The following is a 20,151-nucleotide window of genomic DNA, read 5'->3' as shown; positions in this document are numbered from 1 at the left end:
AAATTCTGTTTTCATGATTTAAATCCCAGAATTAATGGATACGAAAACAGAACTGACTAATCAACATATGCTCTGATACCACATGATGGATCAGTTCTGTTTAAACATGATGGAAAACATGAAAACATACCTGTCACCACAGACAGTGTAGTGGAGAATCCAGTGAGAGAAGACGACATGGAGTTCGACATCTTTGTCAAGGTGATCTGGTTCCTCCTTAGGGTGCTAACTGATGATGGTGACTGATTAAACCGAAAAGGGTATCGGCCGTAGGAGAGGGAGGTCGAACGTGATGATGTTATGCTTATGGGGTATCTCTAATTGTGTAACTGTCTAACCCCTTAACCTCCACATAAGTCTCCTTATATAAGCACCCAGGAGGAAACCTAATTAGTTAATAAGGGTAATATAGTCCATCAACAATTACCAACTAATTATTTAATAGGTTATTATATATTTTGATCTATATTATGTAAATGATTATAATGGCTATAGATTAAATATTAATACATAATATATTTAATCTTACATACAATACATCTTGTCATTTACGATGCCCGCACTCGGTATAAAAATCAACATGTGTTTTACACCAATCGAAAACTATAAAAACGAATACCGACACCGAAGTTCCTCGGACGATATCAGTTTAGTAAGTCACGTTACCATTACGAAACTGACACTCTAGACAACTAACAATACCAAAAATACTCAATAAGTTTTGTAAAAGTATGAGTTAAATGCTTGGTTGGTCCTTGTGGTTTTCAAAAATTGCAGACTTGGTCCCAGTGGTTTACTAATTACACGCGTGGTCCTAAAACTTGTCAAAAATGCACTTGGTTGGTCCCTAGCCCTAACATCAGTTAAATTTCTCAGTTAAGTCAATGTTAAATGACCAAAATACCCTTGGTTATCAACTCTCTTTATAATTTTTGTTTAGTTTTACTTCCATCATCATCTTCATCAGTAGGACCAAGTCATTTTCATCACCATCATCATCTGCAGATTTGAAATCTAAACCCCTCTTCTTTCTCATGGGTTGCAATCCGCCATGTTAGTAAAACAAGCTTGCATCCTTCTTCACAAATTGATTGCTTATAATTCAGTCAAATTTAGTCAATCAACTTCATATTCATCAATTTCCATAAACCTTAATGACAAAGCAATCAAAGCCATCATCCATTTGAACTCCCAGATCAGCAAACATGGTCGAACTGGTAACATTAAGGATGCAGAGACCATATTTTATCGCATGCCCATCAAGAATGTCGTATCTTGGACAACTATGCTCACTGCATATGCAGAAAATGGCCAGATTAATAATGCCCGTAAACTGTTCGATGAGATGCCTGAACGAAATGTTGCGTCTTGGAATGCAATGATTACTGGTTATATGCGTAGCCCATATTTTATCGCTTGCCCATCAAGAATGTTGTACTGATGAAGATGATGATGGAAGTAAAACAAAACAAAAATTATAAAGAGAGTTAATAAGCAAGGGTATTTTGGTCATTTAACATGGACTTAACTGAGAAATTTAACTGATGTTAGTGCTGGGGATCAACCGAGTGCATTTTTGACAAGTTTTAGGACCACACGTGTAATTAGTAAACCACTGGGACCAAGTCTGCAATTTTTGAAAACCATATAGACCAACCAAACATTTAACTCTAAATATAAAATGCTCAATTTATAAAAAAAAAAAAAAAACCCAGTGGGCCCATCTTCGAATTGGTTGATAAGAACTTTATTCCAACCGGTACGTCACCCCCAACCTTGTGAGATCAGATTAAACTCAAAACCCTAAAAATCCTCAAATTGAATCGATTGCTTCCATAACATTCTCATCTAATCATCATGTAAGTACTCGTTTCTTCACTGTTTAATCGAACATTTTAGCTCTGTAAACCTATTGAACAAATAATAATTGACGAATTTTCGTTATCGAATTGTTGATTTGATCGATTTCGTTTCCTTAGGGTTTATTCGAACATTTTAGTTCCGTAATCTATTGCACAACTGACAATCGACAAATTTTGTTGTCAAGTTGTTGATTTGATCGATTTTGTTTCTGTAGGGTTTATTCGAACATTTTAGTTCCGTAATCTATTGCACAACTGATAATCGACGAATTTTGTTATCAAGTTGTTGATTTGATCGATTTTGTTTCTGTAGGGTTTATTTGAACATTTTAGTTCTGTAAATCTATTCCACAACTGAGAATTGTCGAATTTTTATTATCGAATTGTTTATTTAGGGTCTATTTGAACAATTTAGGTCTGTAATCTATTGCACAAATGAGAATCGACGAATTTCTGTTATTGAATGTCTGTGTACTGTTTCTGAATGAATTGTGGTTGATTTGATCGGTTTTGTTATTTAGGTCAGACGAAGAAATCGGGATTCAAGCGATAAAACATGCGTTAAAGGCTCTTCGGAAGCGGCATCTGGTTGAGGAGGGAGCTCACGCGCCGGCGTTTGTAGCTCTTTCTAAACCTATTGCGTCTCAGGTCATATTGTAAATTTGTATTTATTTGAATTTATTTGAATTTCAAGAGATTTATAAATATTTTGGTAGTTAGCTAGGAATTCCTGTGGTTCTTGAATGAGAATCTTGTCAATCATGCTATGGATACAGTGTTCGCTGCGCTGGTAGATGATATTACATGTATTAAAGTGATTATCATTGTTATATGGAAGGACAATGAAAAAATCGAAAGGGATTGTAGAAAGTTGAATTGATGTACTGTGTTAGGATCATGTATCAGACTTGTAAAGATTGTAGCGGGAAATCTTAACTGGCAAACAAAAAATTTATCAAGAACACAATCACACAACGATATACTTCAAAGCACTTTGATTAATAAAATCAATGTGTTATCTGAAACAGCTGGGTTGCTAATTACATAACATATACGAAAAATGTATACTAAGAGACTAACGAAAGATAAAAAACAAACTTAATCTGATCTAACAAACTATTCTAGTCTCAACAAAATATCTGCACTTTTTACTCCTAGTTTGCTACTCGAAACATTATCTCTTTACAAGATTATATCTTAAAAGTAGCAAAGCAAGTTTTCAGTTGCAAGACCTATATTTAGTGGCAACAACTTAAAACATCAACAACTAGTGGCATATCAGAGTGTGTTTTGTGATCATCAGTTCCAAACTATCCTTTTTCCTTAACATACTGCTTGCTTTGGCATGTATTTGTTATCAATTGTTACCACCTGGTGTACAATCATGGAATTGTTACCCTAGGTGACTGTCAGTCTGCCACCATACGTGTGTTTTCATCTTCTTCGTGAACAAACCTCTTTGTTACAAGTTAATTTGAAGCATAGAAGGGGAAGTTTATCAAACTGCATTATGTTCTGCAATCAACTCAACTTGTATAGTTGTTTCTTTACTTTTACTAATGTCAACTCTTATACTAGAGGAATAAAATTGATCTAACTTGTATATGCAAAATGAAGGGTTCAGAATGGAAGGATAAAGCAGAAAATCTCGAGTTAGAACTTCAGCAATGTTATAAAGCTCAAGCTCGATTATCAGAGCAGCTTGTGGTGGAAGTTGCTGAATCTCGAGCTGCAAAATCTTTAGTTCAAGAAAAAGAAGCCTTAATTCCTACTCTTGAGCATGATCTTTCACAAGCAAGGTTTTATTTGGCTATTTGCCTTATGTGTGGCTTTACAGTAGAGTGAGCTGAAATTAACAGAAATATCATGTTAATGACTGTGGTTGTTATGCTTATGTTTCAGGGATGAATGTGCTCGTTTGGCATCAGTTTTAGAAGAAAAGACGAAAGCCCTTGAATTGCTTATTGGTGAAAATAAAGAGCTCAAATCTCAATATGAAGAGATGAGAACTAGAGCTGTTAATGCAGAGGCTGAAAACAAGACATTGGTTGATCGATGGATGCTGCAGAAAATGCAGGATGCTGAACGCCTTAATGAGGTTTGATGTTCTATTAATAGATTTTTGTTTGCTTTTAGTGCTCCGAATTCTAGCATGCACTAATCACTATGCAGGGATACATCAAGCATTACGTATCTGTATCAGTTGAAATCATATATGATATATGTAATGCATTTAAAATGGTCCATGTTCATATGCATCTCATGCAATATTCTCCATTCATCATAATGTTCAGACCATATTTAAGGCAAATTTCATGCAATAGAAACAAAGTTACACTTTGTCCCAATTTTAGTAACCAACTTTGTGCAACTTAGAGCCCAACTTAGACCTAATTTCAGCAGCCAATTTTGCGCAAAAAAATGTTAAAAATAAATTGTTTGCAAGTTTGAAAAAATGATTCTGTTAAAATAATTATTAAATGTCGCATCAAATGCCATGTGGCATACACATACACAAAAATGAAAAACAAGATGCCACACCAGCAGTTTTTGAAAGATCAGCGAAAGAGATCTGTTACCGGCATAGTTATTAAAGGCGCGAGGCGCACTCAGGGCGATTTGTTGGGCTCGGGGCTTTATTTGCGCCTAGGCGCACCTGGGCGCTCGCTTTAGTAACTATGGTTACCGGTTGAATACGTCACTCGCTTAGTTTTAAAATGTGCGATGCCCTCCCATATGTTTTGATCCCATAAGCCGATGCGCGATGCGCAATGCGTGATACATGCCCATCACGTATGCGATGCGTTTGTATTTAAAAAATTATTTATAGATAACATTTTGATTTGTCAACTTTAGAGATTAAAGTAAATAAATACAAAAAATAGCTCTCGTACCATTAAAGAAGTTCAATATAACCAAATTAAGCCTTGAACTTTTATGTGTACAAGTAGTCTATGCAAATAGTACAAGTAATCTATGTAGGAACTCAATTAACAACTTCATCAGCTCAATGTACAAGCTTATTAAGTACATTGTACAGTTTTTCTCTATAGTGGTCTATTTCAGAAAAATGTGCGCATCGGGGCGCATCGTGCGAGCGCATCATCCTCGCATCATGTAATCGCAGCGCATCGCATCACCTAATGCGATCTCATCAGCGCATCGTGCGCATTATGCACTCCTGATGCATGCATTTTAAAACCAAGCCTCTCGTTCTAACTATCAGTATCAAAAAGTAGCTTACTAACTTGGCTGCTAAATTGGTAGTTGGTTTTTATTTATGCCTAGTTTTAAAAAAGTTGCCAATTCTGGAAAAAGCGTAAGGTTCGTTTTTGTTTTGGGTAGTTTTTTTACTTTTTTTCTGTAATTGATATATATTAATTATATTCAGATGCTAACTTTATACATAGACTCAACTGGGCTTTGTTTATTTATCAGGCCAATGCGTTATACGAAGACATGCTTGGTAAGCTCAAAGCCAGCGGTTTAGAGCAACTCGCAAGGCAACAAGTTGACGGCGTGGTCCGTCAGAGTGAAGAAGGTGCAGAATATTACGTAGAACCAATCATACCAAAGACATGCAAACACAGGATCCCAGCTCATGACGGCGGTTGTGCAGCCATAGTATTCGAGAACAGTTCCGGTAAATTAGTCAGTGGCGGGCAGGATCACACCGTTAAAACATGGGACTCAACAACGGGCCGGTTAATCCAAACCTACAACGGTTGTTTAGGGTCCGTTCTTGATCTCAGCATCACGCATGATAACAGATCCATAATTGCAGCTAGCAGCTCGAATAATCTATACGTTTGGGATGCAAATTCGGGTCGGGTCCGTCATACTCTCACGGGCCATAAAGATAAAGTATGCGCCGTTGATGTCAGCAGATTGTCAGCTCGTCATGTTGTCAGTTCGGGGTATGACCGAACGATTAAAGTTTGGGATCTTAATAAAGGGTATTGTGTTAACACGCTTATGTTCCCGAGTAACTGCAATACGTTATCGTTTAGCCCGGATGGTCAGACTATATTTTCGGGCCATGTTGACGGGCATTTACGGTTATGGGACATACAAACGGGAAAGTTACTTAGTGAAGTTGCCGCACATTCTTCTGCAGTGACGTCTATATCGTTATCCCGAAACGGTAATACGATATTGACAAGCGGGAGGGATAATTTGCATAATTTGTTTGATACGAGGACACTTGAAGTTTGGGGGACGTTAAGAGCGAGTGAGAATAGAGTTGCGTCTAATTGGAGCAGATCTTGTATTAGTGCGGATAATAATTATGTTGCGGCTGGATCTGTTGACGGGTCGGTTCATGTATGGTCGATATCTAATGGTAACATAGTCAGCACTCTTAAGGAACATACGGGTTCGGTACTGTGTTGTTCTTGGAGTGGTCTTGGAAAACCTCTTGCCACATCAGACAGGAATGGAGTGATATGTATGTGGACATAAAAGATACGGTATTTCACTATTTCAACCTCGTGTCACGTCAGGTGCAAGTATGTAAATATATCTTCTCAATTTCTTTCATACACGCAAAAAAGTCGATTGTTTTGTTTTTTTGACTCTTGGTTACAACATTAAGGGTCTAAAGTTTAAACGTTAAACACGCATGGTGATCACTTGCACTTTTAAGCCAGTTGAATACTATAGCTACATTCTCATGAATATTTCAGTGTTTTATATTAATTCTTTTGCATTTGAATCCAATACCCCCATTATATGATCACAATCCTCACCATCATATATAGAAGCTTTTGTTATTTGTAGTTTTGATATCGGTAGTTTACAACTACTATTAGTGCTTTTGTTTTGTTTTTCTTAGTTTTGATATCGGTAGTTTACAACTATTATTAGTGCTTTTGTTTTGTTTTTCTTTTCTTATATATACTCCGTCTTATTATAATGTAAAAAAGTGTTTTTTTTTGGCCGGAGGTCTTAGGCTTTTGGGTGTGGAGGAGGGTAGTCCTCAAAGGAAGATTCGTCACGTAAGCCTCACGTCAGTGGGTGTGGGGGATGAGCCTAGAGGGATGGACCTAGGGTGTGGGGATGGGCCTTAGTATATATATATATATGTGTATGTATGCATATGTGTGTGTGTGTGAGATAAAAAGAAAGAGCCCCGTCGAAGGCGGCATTCTCCGGTTGATGACGGGCCCAAGGGGGCGGTTTTGCTGGTCCTAGCTAGAGGTCAACGGGCAGGGTATGAGCCCTACATCCTGCAATCTTATGGGAGCAACCTATCTGCTTTATGAGTGAGATTATATTATTATCGGGTATGTATGTTTATTTGTTTATAGAAAAAAATGCATGCTTTTATTTTCAATAAGGTTATCATTGATAAGAAAATGAGAGAAATATGAGAAGTGTATTCTTATTCATCCAACTCTATCTTTATATACATGTACATATGTAGTGGAAGATGTAACAAAAAATACAACTAAAGATGAGAAAAACCAGGACATATTATCTGCATTCATAACACTCCCTCTCAGATATATGTTACTACTTATTATACATTGTTAACAACATACTTCAGGACCTATGTAAATAAACTGATACTACTGGATCAGTTGTACTACCTCATTAAAAATCTTACTAAGAAAACCTATTGGGACAAAACTTAGTTAAGAGAAAAAGAGTACAGTGTTCGAAACTACGGAGACCGATCTTTCAATCTACGGAGACCGATCTTGTGTGATAGTTGCTCGAAACTACTTCTTGGTAAAGATTTTGTGAATAGGTCAACTAAATTTTCACTTGACTTGATCAAGCAAACATCAATTTCCCCTTCTTTCTGCAAGTCATTTGTTGAGAAGAATTTTGCCGAAATGTGCTTTGTTCGATCACCCTTGATGTAACCTTCTTTGATTTGAGCTATGCAAGCAACATTATCTTCATAAATAATCGTCGGCTCCTTCTTGATCTGTTCTAAATTCACATGCTTCTTGTATGTGATTAATCATTGATCTCAACCACACACATTCTCGACCAGCATCATATAGTGCTATCAATTCAACATGATTTGATGATGTTACTGTAAGTGTTTGCTTAGTTGACTTCCAAGAAATTGCGGTGCCACCGTATGTGAATACATAACCTGTCTGAGATTTAGCTTTGTGAGGATCTAATAGATATCCGACATCAGCATACCCAACAAGTTAGGACTTTTGATCCTTTTGATAGAAAAGACCTAAGTCTTGTGTCCGACAAATATATCGGAATATATGTTTCACACCATTCCAGTGTCTACGTGTTGGATTCGAACTGTATCTCACTAGTACATGAACTGCAAATGCAATGTCAGGTCTTGCGTTATTTGCGAGATACATAAGGGCACCGATCGCGCTTAAGTACGGTACTTCTGGACCAAGTACTTCTTCACCTTCTTCTTGAGGGCGATAAGGATCCTTGTGTGGATCTAGTGGTCGGACAACCATATGCACGCTAAACGGATGTGCATTGTCCATATTGAAACGTACTAACATCTTCCGGATGTAGTTTGATTGATGGACAAATGCGCCATTACACAGATACTCAAATTGTAGTCTGATACATAATTTCGTCATACCAAGATTTTTCATTTCAAATTCATTCTTTAACAACTGAGCATTTTTCTCTATCTCTTCAAGAGATCCGATGATGTTGATATCATCAACATAGACTGCTATTATAGTGAAATTTGAGAGTGATCTTTTTATAAAGACACATGGACTGATTACATCAGACTTGTATCATTCTTTTTCGAGATATTCACTAAGTCGATTGTACAACATACGATCAGATTGTTTGAGACCATATAAAGATCTCTGGAACTTTATAGAACACATTTATCGAGGTGTTGATTTTAATGCTTCAGGCAATTTTAATCCTTTAGGGATCTTCATGTAGATGTCATTTTCAAGTGTCCCGTATAAGTATGCGGTGACGACATCCATTAGTCTCATATGAAGTCCTTCAGAGATTGTGAGGCCGATTAGGAACCTAAGGGTTATCTGTAGATCCCGATACGGATCGTCGGACTTAGATTATTTCTTGTTTCGGGTGCCGTAACGAGTGCGGAATCCTCGTTGTGACATAAACCGAGCGAGAGAGTAAGCACAATAACAAGATTCAACGTTTAAAGCTTCAATGTATTCAACCATAAGAGTTACAAAGTTTAACAAGAAACCCTCTAAACCTCTCTGGTGTGTGCTCTAGTTCTCTAACCCTAACTGTTTCTGTGAGTTTGCTTTTATAGCCAACCCTATCTGCAACCCAACGAAAGATTCACTGGGCCTAGAAACAAGGCCCACGAAAGACTACATCCCATGAAAGATATGAGTCTTTCGTTGAAGGACATCCAGCGAACAACTAACTCATGAAGAACCATGTTCTTCGTCAATGATGATTCTTCGTCAATGTTGGTTCTTTATGAGGTGTTTTCAAATGGATGAATTACGTTATTCGTGGACATGCTTGCAAGGAACTGTATTCTTCATGAATATATATATATATATATATATATATATATATATATATATATATAAAAGTTATGCATGCATGTGTTATGTGTAGAATATATCACATGACATTCTGTTTCCAATATAGCAAACGCCGAGTCAAACCGACAGAGGAACGTCGCGACGTCGGTCTTAAACCGAACCGAGCCACATCCACACAAAACTGCATCAACAAACTCCCCCTTGGATGTTGCTGGTGATGGTTCGTTCTTCACGCTGTAGGATCTTCAAAGTGTTCACGTGTCACAAACAGGGAGTGTATCAACAAACTCCCCCTTGAACGTTGCTCGTGAGACGTTGATCTTCAAATTTTAGATCCTTGTGGTGTAAATGAGTGGACGGTTGCGACTCGATTATCTTGATCCTTTGATTGCATTCATGTCGTTTCTTCATTCCGAAGCTTGTCATGGAAAATGTTCTCTTTGCCTTTAGCTGGTTTGGATGCCGCATTTGCACACGCAACAGACTTAAACGCGTAATGAGAACAACTGCTTGGAATATAGTTAGCATAAACAAATGACACACATGTGACCAACTCTCAATCAACTACCGACCAACAACAGTTTGAAAGTTTAAAAATTTGATCAATTTTAGATTTTAACTTTCAAAACTTGTTAAGTTCGACCGTTTATGGAGATGCAATTGTTTTGGTTTCGATCAAGTTTCAGGGGGTAAAGACTCGAGATCCAACATCGGGCAATAAAAAATAAAATAGAAATAAAATATTTTTGGTATTTTTTAATATTTCAAATGTAAAGACGGAAAGCAATAAATAAATATTTGCCGACATTCTTTTTGTGAGTTTCAAGGGTAAAAGAATCATATCAGTGTATGGTTACGTCAAAACACTCTTGTTGTTCAATTAGTTAGTATTAAGATAAGCACCCTATAACGACTATCGATATTGTTGTCCACTTAAGCTCAACTTATCAGATGTACTCGCGGTTAGGGGATACGTTAAGGTATGATTTATACTTACCGACTGATGTTCATACACACACGACAAATTCCCGTATCAAGGTATGTACGAGAGTTCATCTTACTGGTGAGTATACCATTTATCATCTGTTTGCAACCATCGTGAGCGTAGTATAGCGTTGGTAAGATACCGAGGTCGTCCAAGGACAGAAGAGCTTTTAGTACCGGTTTATTCTCAACGTCTAATTAAATCAAAATTTTTAGAAAAGGTTTTAAGTATGAAAAATAAAAACTAAAATGCTGAAAATAAAAATAAAATAAAAATAGATAGATAAGATGAATCACTTGGATCCGACTCGCCTTTAATGTATCCTTTGACGATTTCCGCACTTTTGCACTTTTTAAGAGATTATCTTAGTTATAATAGTTGGCCATTCTTTTGAAGGTGACATTATCCTCAACCCAGTGATCAGCAAGGATACAATCCCAAAGGGTTGGAATATTGGAAGATAATTAATTAAGTTATTAATGCGTAAAGTGGTAGACCCCACTTTTGAAGGTGACGTTACCCTCGGCTAAGTGGTTTGAGTCAGCAATGATACAATCCCAAGTAGCCGGTTAAGTGTATTAATAGTAGTTTACTTATGAGGGGATCAAGCCATTCGCACCCCCGTCATCCAATACCAGTGGGTATTGAAGGGGGTCCTAGTAAGCTTGACCCAGGTACTTGCAGGATCTATACACTGAACAAGGCAAGAACCTTACCAAACCATTCCCTTAACTCCCGACCAGGTAGCCAACATATCTCTATATAGACCGTAGAGATATGAATGGTGAAAATCTTTTACTTTATATAGACATTAAAGTAATGCCAAGACACCACGGACAAATGATAAGGAAGTTTCAACTTCAACATAAGAAACTAGTTATTAAAGTCATTAATACAAAACCAAATAAAAAGTGCGAATAGATTAAAAATCAAAAGTAAACATTAAATGCTTGTCTTCACCAAGTGGTGTAAGAGACTTAGCCAAACATGGCCTTTGATTCACAAGAACTCATACGATCAATCTTGGATCCCGAGACTACTACACACACTCTAAGGTGGATGATGGTGGTGGATGAGGGTGTTGTAGTGGTGGTGGAGTGGTGGCAAAGTGGGAGAGAGGTGGTTTGCCAAGGGATGCCTTTGAAGTGAACCAAGCACCCCTATTTATTGCCGGAACAGTAGCCCGGCCACGGCCCCGTGTCCGCTGGACACACCCCCGTGGCCATTTCCTTTCTCTTTCTTCATTAATTGCAATTTTCTGCATTAGGCTCCACATGGCCCCGTGTTCGCTGGGTACGGCCCCGTGTGCAGAAGCCTATCTGTACTATCAAAATTTGCAAGATTTTGCAAATCTTAGTGTTGACCACGCCCCGTGCTGAGCTGGGCACGCCCCCATGGTGGGCGTAGAAGCTTCTATAGCTTTGTCCCTTTCTGCAGACACCTGACAAGGCCCTCGTGTTTGCTGGGCACGAGCCGTGGTCAGCCTTCTGTTTCTTGTTTTTGCTTGGGGAGATGCTGTCGAGGGTCGGGCATGCAACGTTTATTCCTTGTCTTTGTATTTATGTTAGTTTTTGCTGCATATTTGTTCCTTTTGTTCATTTAAGCTCGTTTGGTCCTGAAATACAAAAGGAAGACAAAAGCACACTTTTTCCAACATTAGTACTAAAAAATGGTTAGTTTTTTGCCTCATTTGATGTAATTTATATGTTGCATTTTACACACATCAGTTTCACTTATAATATTTTGTGAGTTTTCACCGACTGCGTTACTTTTCTCTTTTCGTTTCCATGGGTTTTTGTCTTTGGAACCGATTGGTCTCCCACGCTTTTGTTGTATAGTAATCGCTTCTGGAATTACTTCAATTCGAGCAGGTGCATTTGATGCTGGTACATGCGAGTTTTTCACTCTATTCATGTCTTTGAATGCATCTGGTAATTCGTTCGCTATTCTTTGCAAATGTATGATCTTTTGGACTTCATATTCACATTGACCACTTCGGGGGTCGAGATTTGATAGCGATGATGCATTCCACGTTATTTCTTGTGTTACCAGTCTTTCTTTGTCCTTATCTCCCCCTAAGACTGGGAACATTGTTTCATCAAAATAACAGTCAACGTACCGTGCTGTAAACATGTCTCCCGTCATTGGTTCTAAATATTTAATTGTGGACGGGGAGTTAAAACCAATATAGATACCCAGTCTTCTTTGGGGTACCATTGTAGTACGTTATGGTGGCGGTATTGGTACATATACCGCACAACAAAAAATTCTAAGGTGGGACAAACTTGGTTCTCGTCTGGAGACCAGTTGCAATGGGGAGTATTCGTGATCAGCAATTGGTCTCATTCTAATCAGTGCAGCGGCATGCAAAATAGCATGACCCCATGCAGAAGATAGTAGTTCACATTTCATTAAGAGTGGTATAACGATTATTTGTAAACGTTTAATCAGAGATTCAACTAAACTGTTTTGTGTGTGAACATGAGGTACTGAATGTTCAACATTGATCCCGATTTACATACAATAATCATTAAAAGCTTGAGATGTGAACTCTCCTGCATTATCCATCCGGATGTTTCTAATTTGATTGTCCGGGAAATTAGTTCGTCGGTTTTAATTGCCTTTTCACTTACTTTAACTTGTTGGCGTTTCTGTTTGTTTTCCCTTTCTTTTACAAGACGGGATCTTGTTTTGAAGAAACAGAACGCTTTCAGTAATTTTGTTCACAAGGATCATCAACTTTGGCTTTTAGTTTATGAAGATACGGACAATTTCGAATAATATGTCCAATTTCACAACACTCAAAACATGATCTTCGTTCAACAAACCCCGAAGCATCATGTGACTGTCTTGTTGATGAACTTTGTGATCCCGAGGTACTTGGTTTTGAACTGTTTTGTTCATTTCTTTTCAAAATTTAACTTGATTAATATGATCTAAGTTAGATTTATTTGCAAAAGTTTCCAATTTATCCGTTCCCTTTGATTTCACAAAGTTCATCTTCTTGTTCTTCTTTTGATTCCGTTCCTTACGACCTTGAGTCGTTGATTTGCCTTTTGGTTTGGTATGATTATGCTGCTTTTTCACTGTTGGTAATTTCTGATTGCCATATCGTTTTCGAATTTCGGCCGTTGGAATCGGAGGGCACTGTGTTACCACAACGTGTGAACCCGACTTTCTCAAAAACCTACTTGTCGAATCTTCAAAAACATTACTGATTAAAGATTGATTTACATTTTTAATCGGAAAATCTTTGTCAGAATAGATTTTATCATCGCCAACAAGATTGTACAAAAATTCACACTCTCAGACTTTTGTGCAGAAGTGGACTCAACCTGAACAGTCTTAGCAGGTTTTGCAGGAGGATCACATAGAATGTGATTCTCGAGAGGTATGTCCTCTTCTTTGATAACCGCATCAGACTGTGCAAACTCAGTATCATCGGATTCATCATCTGAAGAATCGGCATCCTTAACAATGGCTGGAGGATCCTAATTTTGTTCAGCAATTGATGCATCTATATCTGCTGACACATCCGAATCTGATGATACTTCCATTTTGTATCCAAGTCCGGTCGCAAATTCCTCAATGTCTAAAGGAACAGAATGCTCAAAATAAGTTCTATTCTCCTCATCAGGCATTGCGTCATAATTTTGTCTAACAGGTGGTGGACACTTCTTATATCCAATGCACGTGACATCCTTTTTCTCTTTTTGTATGTCAATGATGTGATCCAGCACATACCTAGAGTTTGAATAACTATCTAGCTTAAGCCGGATCACCTTACTTTCACACTTTACACAGGCTAACTCTGTTGGGTCAAAATGGAGAATGATTTTATCAATTACAACATCTTTAGTTTAGGGATATTATTGTTTTGCATTTTTTTGCGTGTTTATTAGGTTTTCAAAGCAAGAGGCGGCTTGCTTGGAGGACAAGGCTCGGGGGGCTATAAATAGATTACTAAACACCACTTGTGAGGGGTGCATTTGTGAGCCACCACCCCGGGGGAGCTCACCCGGGGTTGGATGTTTATCTTGTATTTTGTTATCACATTCAATGAAAACATCTATGTTCCAATCCTAAAAGTTTCCATCTTTCTTGTTCATTTCTGTTTGTTCTTGGCTCGAATCACCTGTCTCACTATTTTTCACCGAACCGAGACTGAAATCGGATCGTTACGGACACATCATTTGGTATCAGAGCCTCGGTGGCTCGTTTCAGTTTTGGTTTGGTCGGTTCTTCACCGCAAAACCCGCCAGAGACGTTAATTGATGGGAGATCTGATGTTGTTTTTGAGCTATTATTATTCTAGCGACTTTATTTATAATTAAGAGCATCCAACGTTTTTGTTCTTGGGTGTTGAGAGGGAATTATTCATCTTTTGACTTTCAGAACCACACCCACTGTGTGTATTTCGAGAGATCCACTATCAACTTTTGATTGTAGATATATGTCACGTCATACTTGCTTTGCAAATCATCATATTTGCCTTGCAAGTCCGACAATTTATCACCTAAACGAACACATTTATCACAATTATAAGAAATTGGATGAACGACACATACCTGGTTTGATGAATCGCCCACATTAGCCATAAAGGCTGAATGAATAGACAAAGAAGAATAAGCAGCTTTATCCACCAGAATTGATCTTCTGTCAATTCCCTGTTGCAGCTTCTCCCAACAATTCATCAACATTTGCATCGACTGACACACTTGACGTTTCATCCAAATGATCATCGCCTGAAGTTGAGGATTCTTCATCTTCAACTGTAACCAGAACTGTCTTCATCTTCAGATGATTCTCCACCACTGGCGGAAGTTTCTCCACCACTGGTGTGTTTCAGATCCTTGACAACCTCAGCAAAACAAGTTGTTCCATCCTGAACATCACTTCCCAACTGAATCGACCAGTCACAACCTTCATTGACTTGTACCACAAGAGCCTGATTGGCATTTGATGCTCCTGCTTGATTTGGATTGTTCACAGGCATCAACGTACACTCGTTATTCCTGTTTTGATTCTGATTTTGCTGGTTGCCTTGATTGCCTTGATTCCTGAACGGATTCTGGTTCCCATATTGAGCTGGCTTTGTACATTCTCTCTTGAAGTGACCTCGTTCACCATAATTGAAGCACTTGACTGATTGTTTATCGAATCCATACTTGCTATCTTTCTTTCCAAGCTGGTTCTACCAGTCCTTTCCATGAAGTCTTTAGCTCGCCTAACAGCACTAGCGAAAGCCCATTTGATGTCCATCATATCCATTTCCTCCTTATCAATCTGCTGATAATCTTCGTGTGTCAGATTAATGTTTGATGAACCGCCCACATTAGCCATAAAGGCTGAATGAATAGACAAAGAAGAATAAGCAGCTTTATCCACCAGAATTGATCTTCTGTCATTCCCTGCTGCAGCTTCTCCCAACAATTCATCAACATTTGCATCGACATACACACTTGACGTTTCATCCAAATGATCATCGCCTGAAGTTGAGGATTCTTCATCTTCAACTGTAACCAGAACTGTCTTCATCTTCAGATGATTCTCCACCACTGGCGGAAGATTCTCCACCACTGGTGTGTTTCAGATCCTTGACAACCGCAACAAAACAAGTTGTTCCATCCTGAACATCACTTCCCAATTGAATCGACCAGTCACAACCTTCATCGACTTGTACCACAAGAGCCTGATTGGCATTTGATGCTCCTGCTTGATTTGGATTGTTCACAGGCATCAACGTACGCTCGTTATTCCTGTTTTGATTCTGATTTTGCTCGTTGCCTTGATTGCCTTGATTCCTGAACGGATTCTGGTTCCCATGTTGAGCTGGCTTTGTACATTCTCTCTTGAAGTGACCTCGTTCACCATAATTGAAGCACTTGACTGATTGTTTATCGAATCTATACTTGCTATCTTTCTTTCTTTCCAAGCTGGTTCTACCAGTCCTTTCCATGAAGTCTTTAGCTCGCCTAACAGCACTAGCGAAAGCCCATTTGATGTCCATCATATCCATTTCCTCCTTATCAATCTGCTGATAATCTTCGTGTGTCAGATTAATGTTTCCAATCTGACCTGCTATTAACCCACAATACGCGCTCACCAATGTGTTTAATAGCTTCATATGATCCTTAGCTACTTCAACACTTACTTTCGAGAAATTTGAAGTGTCGAGCCGAACTGTATTTGGATTAGATGGCTGACCGACAGATGAAGTGCTTCCATAACAAGCTTGTTGTGGAACTGGTAATGGATTTCCGTACATATCTCTTGCTTCGGTAGATTGATAGCTTTGCTTTGAGACTTCCGGTTGTGGGCTTCCGTACATGTCAGTGCTTGAGACAAAAACCATTTGAGTCGAGGAAACTGGTAGTGGATTTCCGTACATATCTCTTGATACAAGGCTGTTTGAAGCTGAGCATGTGGAGCAGGTCTTGCAGCAGTGCTAGAACTTCCACAGTTTCCCTAATACATATCAGGATTCTGTTGCACTGGAATCTTTTTGGCCTTCCTGAACTCTTTTTGATCTTTGTTCTCCAAGAGCTGAACGAAATCATTTATGTTTGTCGTAGCCAAAGTGCCATTGTATTTCAAGATTTCCAAGAAACCATTCCATTGAGCTGGTAATGCATCGGCAAACTTGATGACAACTTCTTCTAGAGTCACTACTACCCCAAAGTTATTTAACTCAGTCAACAAGTGATAAAATCGACTTGTCAAGTCTCCCAAAGACTCCCTTTCCATACATGTGAAGCCATCAAACTCCTTCTTGAGTAGATCATGTCGCAATTTGCGTGACGCTTCATTTCCTAGACCTCTCGTCTTCAATACATCCCATTGTGACAACCCTCAAAATTACATGTATTCCGTACAATTTATTAATGATAATTAAAGTGCTTAATGACTGTGCTAAATCATTTAACTGCTTTCTGATTTCTGTGTTATACTTACATGTGCTTGTTAACATACTAGTAGTGTACAGAAAAGTTACTAAATGGTCCTGTGTGTTTTCCTAAGTGTTAGAAATTAAAAGTGTTACAAAAATATACATAAAAGACACGTTACGAAGTAATTAAGCACTTTAACGGAACAACACCGAACCGAACAACCGGACTTTACCCGAAACACAAAAATATTGTCAAACACATTGTTATTGTTTTTCTGAGCTAGTTAGGGTCCCCGAACACCCTAACACACTATATATTACGTAACACACATAAAGCATTAACTTAACATTTGATTTCAACTAAGATCACCAACTAACTAGTTGAAACCTAACTAAACCAACCCCCCGCCCCCCCCCCCCCCCCCCCAAACTGGTTAGGAGACAAGAAGGACACCCCTTTGATTTCTTTCATTATTTAATTTGATCATGTTGCTAGATTAGAGACATGTTACCCATAAGACAATGGTAAGATGGAGTCTATAAGTATTACCCACAAGTCTACCCTTCTCTCACTACTCAACACACACTTCACTCAAACACTCTCCTTCCTCTCTTCTTGATCTCGGCCGCCCCTAGTGGCACCACCACCACCATCACTTGGTCACTTGCAAGCTTTCCAAGGCCATACAAAGGTGCTACAAGGTGCATAACGAAGCTTGGTGCTCTCGGAAGTGGAAGGACCTTCTTCGTTTGCTATTAACCATCACTTTTCTACACTCGAACTCCCCTAGCCTTGAGCTAGTGGTAAGAACTTAGATCCGTTCATTTTTCATGTTATTTAAGTGGTTAATAGTTATTTGATGATGAGAATCCATGAACACTATAGGGTCATAAACAAAGTCTTGACTATAAAGTAACATGATGATGAAGTAAGATGAAAACATGATGTTAATATGAAGTTGTTTTGATTCTTGTTGATTATCTGATGATTTGCTTGTTAATATTGATGTTTGATGTTGTTGTCGATCACTAAACATGTTAACGAAATTGATCGAACACGAGTTAGAAAGCTAAAAGCTGAAAACAGGAGTCTGATTGGTGATTACAGCCAACTTTAGTTGGCTGTAACAGGACCTTAATAACACGAAAACTGTATTTTCTGAAGCCTAGATTTATGTATTATGAAATACGGTTTTATGGCACTGGAATCATAATTTTTGGACTTCGTTTACTATTTTTAAAGTGTCGTTTTGTAACAGCAGCTAAAGCTGCATTTTTGCTGCTGAAAATATGTGTTATATTCTTCATCATAACTTGAAACCTGGGTAGAACTAGGTCATGAAATTGGTACTGTAGATGGACACTGATGTCATAGTAATTGTCCCACTGGATTTCTTAAATCGGACTTACGATGAATTTTTAATAAATTATTCCGTGGACTGCAATCAGAAAAAGATGAATCTGATTGTAGTCTGGAAAATGAATTTTTATAAAATATTAGTGATGAATTGGATCCCGAGATTTTTACACAATAACATTTGGATCGTTTAAAGCTTTCTGTAAAAAGTTGGGAATTTTTGGAACAAGTTAACTATTTTATTAAAATGCCCGAAAACAGCCCAGTTTTGGATATTTAAGTTGAAATGACAGAAGTAGTAATTCGCGTGTCTAAATGTCGAGTATATTATTTGAGGATGATCTAACATGTCATATATCAATGAAAGTAATATGTGCAATATCGTATGCATGTTCTTGAGTAGCTATAGGTGGAATGTTGATATGAGTATGAACTGTTGATGTGATGCTTGTTATGTGATAGACACGTGTAGGAACTTTGTGCTTATTTGAAGTCACTAATAAACTAAGTAGTAATCCTACTAGGACGTGATTGACCGACTTTGACCGTTAGCTATATTTGAGAATCTAAACGAGCAAACCGAGGTGAGTTCACACACTTTCTAAGGCATGGGATTCCCGGTGGTTGGGAATGGGTTAAAGAATTTAAAACGAGATCTACATATCCTCCTTGGGTAGGATATGTACGACCATCCTCCATAGGTAGGATGCCAATATTAATCCTGCGTATTCTCTTTGGGTAGAATATGTACATTCCTCCTACTTGGGTAGGACAATAACCTTAAAACTTACTAGACAAAACTCTATCATGAAGTCCCTCAATTTATATCGACTTAATCGCCGAGGCTAATGGCGAGCGGGTCATTAGTTAATAGCGCTATTAGGTTTAACAAACCTCACATCGTGCCAGTCGGACGGGCGTGTACTAATGGACTATGGCAAACTGTTAGTGATGATAGACACTGATGTAGGGCACAACTTATTTGCATTAGTAGTCGATATGGTACGGTCTAGTGGTTCACATGGGGAAGCCCCCACTGATCATGGATATGGTTTGGGTAATAAAGAATGAACTGGTTAATCATGCTTTCAACTACGGGGTAACCCCCACGGCAATTACGCCAACGAAAGACAAACCACGTTTTCAGAAACAACTTAAAACTAATCAACCAACTGTGAACTCACTCAACTTTGTTGTTGACTCGTTGTTACATGCCTTGCAGGTCGTTAAATGCTTGGAGCTTGCACGAGGAAGGAGTTGTTGTGGGATACGGACTGTTATGTTCCGTGCTTAATATTTAAATCCTTATGAACTTATTAAACTTTTGCTTTGGACTTTAAACTTATAAACTATGGACTTATGTTTTTGGATTTACGTTTATGCTTCCGCTGTTTAATTTGAACTTAGTTAAATTGCTTTGGTCACCAATTGTATTATGGATGATTTTATTTACTTAATTACGTTGTTCAATATGATTGGTGGCTCGATCCTGGTCATGTCACGCCTCCAAGTGGTGATACTATGCATGGTGGATTTTGGGGGTGTGACACCCCTAACCGCTTTGA

General features: G+C 38.3%; 1 protein-coding gene across 3 annotated transcripts; it reads left to right on the top strand.

Moving 5' to 3' along the window:
- Positions 1-1,733: 1,733 nt before the first annotated feature.
- On the top strand, positions 1,734-19,957 carry LOC110935942 (autophagy-related protein 16). Of its 3 annotated transcripts, none has more exons than XM_035989561.1 (6): positions 1,734-1,859; positions 2,384-2,510; positions 3,480-3,661; positions 3,765-3,960; positions 5,301-6,331; positions 19,809-19,957. In XM_035989561.1, coding segments are annotated over exons 1-5 (1,530 nt in total). In that variant the 5' UTR covers positions 1,734-1,857; the 3' UTR covers positions 6,324-6,331; positions 19,809-19,957. The 3 variants fall into 3 exon arrangements, with proteins under 3 accessions (XP_035845454.1, XP_035845455.1, XP_022033980.1); XM_035989562.1 differs by lacking the exon at positions 19,809-19,957 and adding an exon at positions 6,814-7,123; XM_022178288.2 differs by lacking the exon at positions 19,809-19,957 and having other exon boundaries at positions 5,301-6,576.
- The last annotated feature ends 194 nt before the right edge of the window (positions 19,958-20,151 follow it).

This window comes from Helianthus annuus, chromosome 4 (assembly GCF_002127325.2).
Source record: "Helianthus annuus cultivar XRQ/B chromosome 4, HanXRQr2.0-SUNRISE, whole genome shotgun sequence".
Lineage (NCBI taxonomy): Eukaryota > Viridiplantae > Streptophyta > Magnoliopsida > Asterales > Asteraceae > Helianthus > Helianthus annuus.
This window is presented reverse-complemented; position numbering and strand designations above follow the sequence as displayed.

What these genes read in the sequence shown, in the direction of transcription:
- LOC110935942 (XM_035989561.1), top strand. An exon ending in CTAAACCTATTGCGTCTCAG is followed by an intron (nt 2,511 to 3,479) that starts GTCATATTGTAA and finishes TGCAAAATGAAG; the next exon opens with GGTTCAGAATGGAAGGATAA. An exon ending in ATGCTGAACGCCTTAATGAG is followed by an intron (nt 3,961 to 5,300) that starts GTTTGATGTTCT and finishes TTTATTTATCAG; the next exon opens with GCCAATGCGTTATACGAAGA.